The 3611-nt window shown below is 46.9% G+C and overlaps 1 protein-coding gene across 1 annotated transcript in view; it reads left to right on the top strand.

Annotated features, from left to right (window-relative positions):
• The window catches only part of szt2 (seizure threshold 2 homolog (mouse)), a 96999-nt gene that overhangs the window by 31286 nt on the left and 62102 nt on the right, over positions 1 to 3611 (top strand). Inside the window, 4 exon segments of the mRNA XM_015396136.1 lie at positions 1478 to 1616; positions 1693 to 2004; positions 2100 to 2307; positions 2953 to 2993. Of these exon segments, the coding sequence (XP_015251622.1) occupies positions 1478 to 1616; positions 1693 to 2004; positions 2100 to 2307; positions 2953 to 2993 (700 nt within the window).

The following is a 3611-nucleotide window of genomic DNA, read 5'->3' as shown; positions in this document are numbered from 1 at the left end:
TGAGCTGTTACACTGTGCAACATGCCATCTGAGCTGTTACGCTGTGCAGCACGCCATCTGAGCTGTTACACTGTGCAACATGCCATCTGAGCTGTTACGCTGTGCAGCACGCCATCTGAGCTGTTACACTGTGCAACATGCCATCTGAGCTGTTACGCTGTGCAACACGCCATCTGAGCTGCTACACTGTGCAACACGCCATCTGAGCTGTTACACTGTGCAACACGCCATTTGAGCTGTTACACTGTGCAACACGCCATCTGAGCTGTTACGTTGTGCAACACACCATCTGAGCTGTTACACTGTGCAACACGCCATCTGAGCTGTTACGTTGTGCAACACACCACCTGAGCTGTTACGTTGTGCAACACACCACCTGAGCTGTTACACTGTGCAACACGCCATCTGAACTGTTACGTTGTGCAACACGCCATCTGAGCTGTTACGTTGTGCAACACGCCATCTGAGCTGTTACGTTGTGCAACACGCCACCTGAGCTGTTACACTGTGCAACATGCCACCTGAGCTGTTACGTTGTGCAACACGCCACCTGAGCTGTTATGCTGTGCAACACGCCATCTGAGCTGTTACGCTGTGCAACACGCCATCTGAGCTGTTACACTGTGTAACTCGTCACCAGAGCAGTTTAGAGACATTGCCAACTGTAGTAATTCATGCTAAATATGATAAAGAAATGTTTACAGATTTTTCCCTCTTAGAACTGAGAACTGTGAGAAAGCAAGTTTTGATGCTGATTTTTATGTCAGTGACTGTGTGCAATCAGCAGAGTAAGAGGGAGCTTTAAACCAGTTTGTCTGGATGAACTGACCTAAAGGCATTGATATATTGATTTCATGTCATTTTGTATTATCAGGACGTATCAGGTGGTTCTGAGTTATTATGAATCAGACTGGGAGTAGGAGTAGCTCGACAGTAGCAATCTGATAACCAGCTAGTAAAACACATCTCCATGTGGAGACAACAGAGGGAGAACACTGTTGGAGCTAGCTTAGCATTCTAGTAGAGATGAATAGTAAATCTGATGGTTGTTCCAGAACATCTAGACTGGAAACATTATGCTCACATTAGTGTTTAACTGAACACACAAGCAACTCATCCAGTGAGGGAATCAAATAAAGACTAACCATGTTGATCACCTGTCCTAACCTAGGCTTAGTCAGGATTGGTTTACGGGTTAAGGTGAGCCCAGAACCTGGTATATGAGCCGTATTCCAAACCAGAACGAGGGCCGGCCTCATAGATGGATGGGGTCAGGGTGATCAACAGGGTACAGAACCCAAACACCCCTGCAGATTCTCCTCATCAAGCCTGAAAAATAAACGGATGATATTGTTCGATTCAAAGATGATGTACTTACTTTGATGTTGAATGTAGGTTGTGGATGATGTGATTAATTATCAAAGTGCTGTTGCTGTAGTAACCGGTCTATCCCTGTGAACCAAACATGGCTTTTCAGAGCTTCAGCAATGCAGAGCTTGTTGATGAGGAGCCTCTGTTCAGAGAGAGGGCTTCCTCTGTCCCACAGTGGAGGTGCTACGCCAAGTACATCAGCTCCCAGCAGCTTTTCCTCACCTTCCTGCCTGCTACCTTCACAGGTACGTGAGGTGAGCTTAGGGATAAGTCGTGAGCAATGATGAGCTGGCTTTACAGCATGTTTTATCTTCTCCTCAGATGTCCTGATGCTTATGGCATCAGGAGCTGAGCCTGGAGGTATGGTCAGCACACAAGAGGACGATACTCTGACTCCCAGCAACAAGTCTCAAGAAGACTCTCTGTCAGGTTCCACCAGTGGACCCGACAGGTCAGAGTCCACCCTGACCTACCTGGTCTCTAAGCTGTGCAGGAGCTCTAGCTGTGGGAACATCTCGGCCAGGTCCTCCCTCATTACATCCCCATCTGAGAGTCACACTGAGCCTGAGGACTTGTCGCCTGTTTACGCGGACAGCAGGCAGTCAGAGGTGGAGGCTGGGACACCGGGCTCAGGTTGGTCATACTGGTTTGGTTGAGAATGAGCCGAGAACAGCAGTAACCCACGTCTGATTGCACCACAACTAACAACCTTATTCTAATGGTTTCAGAACCTGGGGGAAAAGAAGCGGTCCAATTTTCCGAACCAAAGAAAGAAAAGTTGACCTTTGGTTTCAGCAGGCAGGTGTCCCAGCAGAGCACCTCCAGCAGCGGCCAGTTGAGGTGTCCACTTTATGTGTACAACTGCTCACTGGAGAACCTAAAGGAGCAACTGGTGCACCCCAACTCCCGCTGCCAGCCCAAGGACATCTTCCTCAGGTACAGAGCCTCCTCAGCATACGGCGGTTCTCCTTACAGCAGGGATCAAATTGCATATCTGACAGTTATCCCGTTAATTTCTATCCTGGACTATTAACTATCCAGAGGAGCAAGAATTGCTACATGCATGCAGCGACAGTGGAGAGAAAAACTCTGTTGTGGAGTAAGAAACCTCCAGCAGAACCAGGCTCAGTGTGAGCTGCCAGCTGAGGCCCACTGGGGTTCAAGCAGACATGAAACTGGAGATATAAAGAGCTGATCTAGAAAGCATTTATATGTTAGATATGCTAACAGTAAGCTAGCTCCACAGGTAACTAGGGCTGGCTATCTATCAAAGGTTTTCGATATCGGTACCAATACCGATACCTTGACTTCGATATTGGTTCCTGAATGATATTTTTCCGATACCAGTCAGAGGCTACTATGAGGAGAATATAAAACTAACAGTGAAGATAAGGTTAGCTGTTTAACCAGCAGACCCAATGGATAGACATATTTTTACAAGCTAATCGTTGTCTGTAAAGGGTAGCTTTTGATTTAGCTAGCTACACAGCATTAAAACAAGGCTACATGCTAACTCAGCATGATGCACGTGTTAAGTTGAAGTAACGCTAATGAACGTTAACTTGCCTGTTGAAATTCCAGACACCGTGCCGTCTCTGTGCTCCCTGATGAGGCAGAGTCCGGTGGTTGATATTATAAATCACTCCGCTCCGGTTTTTCACTGGCCATGGACTGCTGAGAGGAGGATGGTGGCGCCGGCTGCGGTCCGGGTCTTGCAGTCAAACACCGAGCAACTTTCCGCTCTTAAATTGATCCCGTACACGATTAGGTGCTTCATCAAATTAGTTGTTTTGCCAGCCTTACCAAAAATTTGTATTTTGCGTTTATTGCATTGCGCACTATTGGCATCTGTCTTAAGAAATTGAAGCCACACTTTTGACCTGGGTGGCATTTTTAAGCGGTTCAACGAGGCAAACGTGGACCCCGTCGGTAGGCCTCATCATGTATGTATTTTTCCTGGTGACGCAATCACGTTTAACGTTACCGCCAATTACAGAAACTTGTTTGGTAGCCAGCCCTACAGGTCTGGGAAATTAACGGTTAATCAGACGAGCTCTGAGCCAGTTCAGTGTCAAAGGGATGAAAGAGAAAACATTTAGTTAGTCCCAGTAAAAGCTGACCTCATAGCTACAGGAAAGAAACAGGATTAAATACTAAAAAACAAACCAAGCTCCAACATCTAGAAACAAAGGTGTTGATGGCAGCAGCACAGCTGATATTTCTCTCCAGGATGGAGTCAC

This window comes from Cyprinodon variegatus, unplaced genomic scaffold, assembly GCF_000732505.1.
Source record: "Cyprinodon variegatus isolate N-32 unplaced genomic scaffold, C_variegatus-1.0 Scaffold777, whole genome shotgun sequence".
NCBI classification, from domain to species: domain Eukaryota; kingdom Metazoa; phylum Chordata; class Actinopteri; order Cyprinodontiformes; family Cyprinodontidae; genus Cyprinodon; species Cyprinodon variegatus.
The sequence above is the reverse complement of the archived record's forward strand: the minus strand, read 5'-3'. Positions and strand labels throughout refer to the sequence as shown.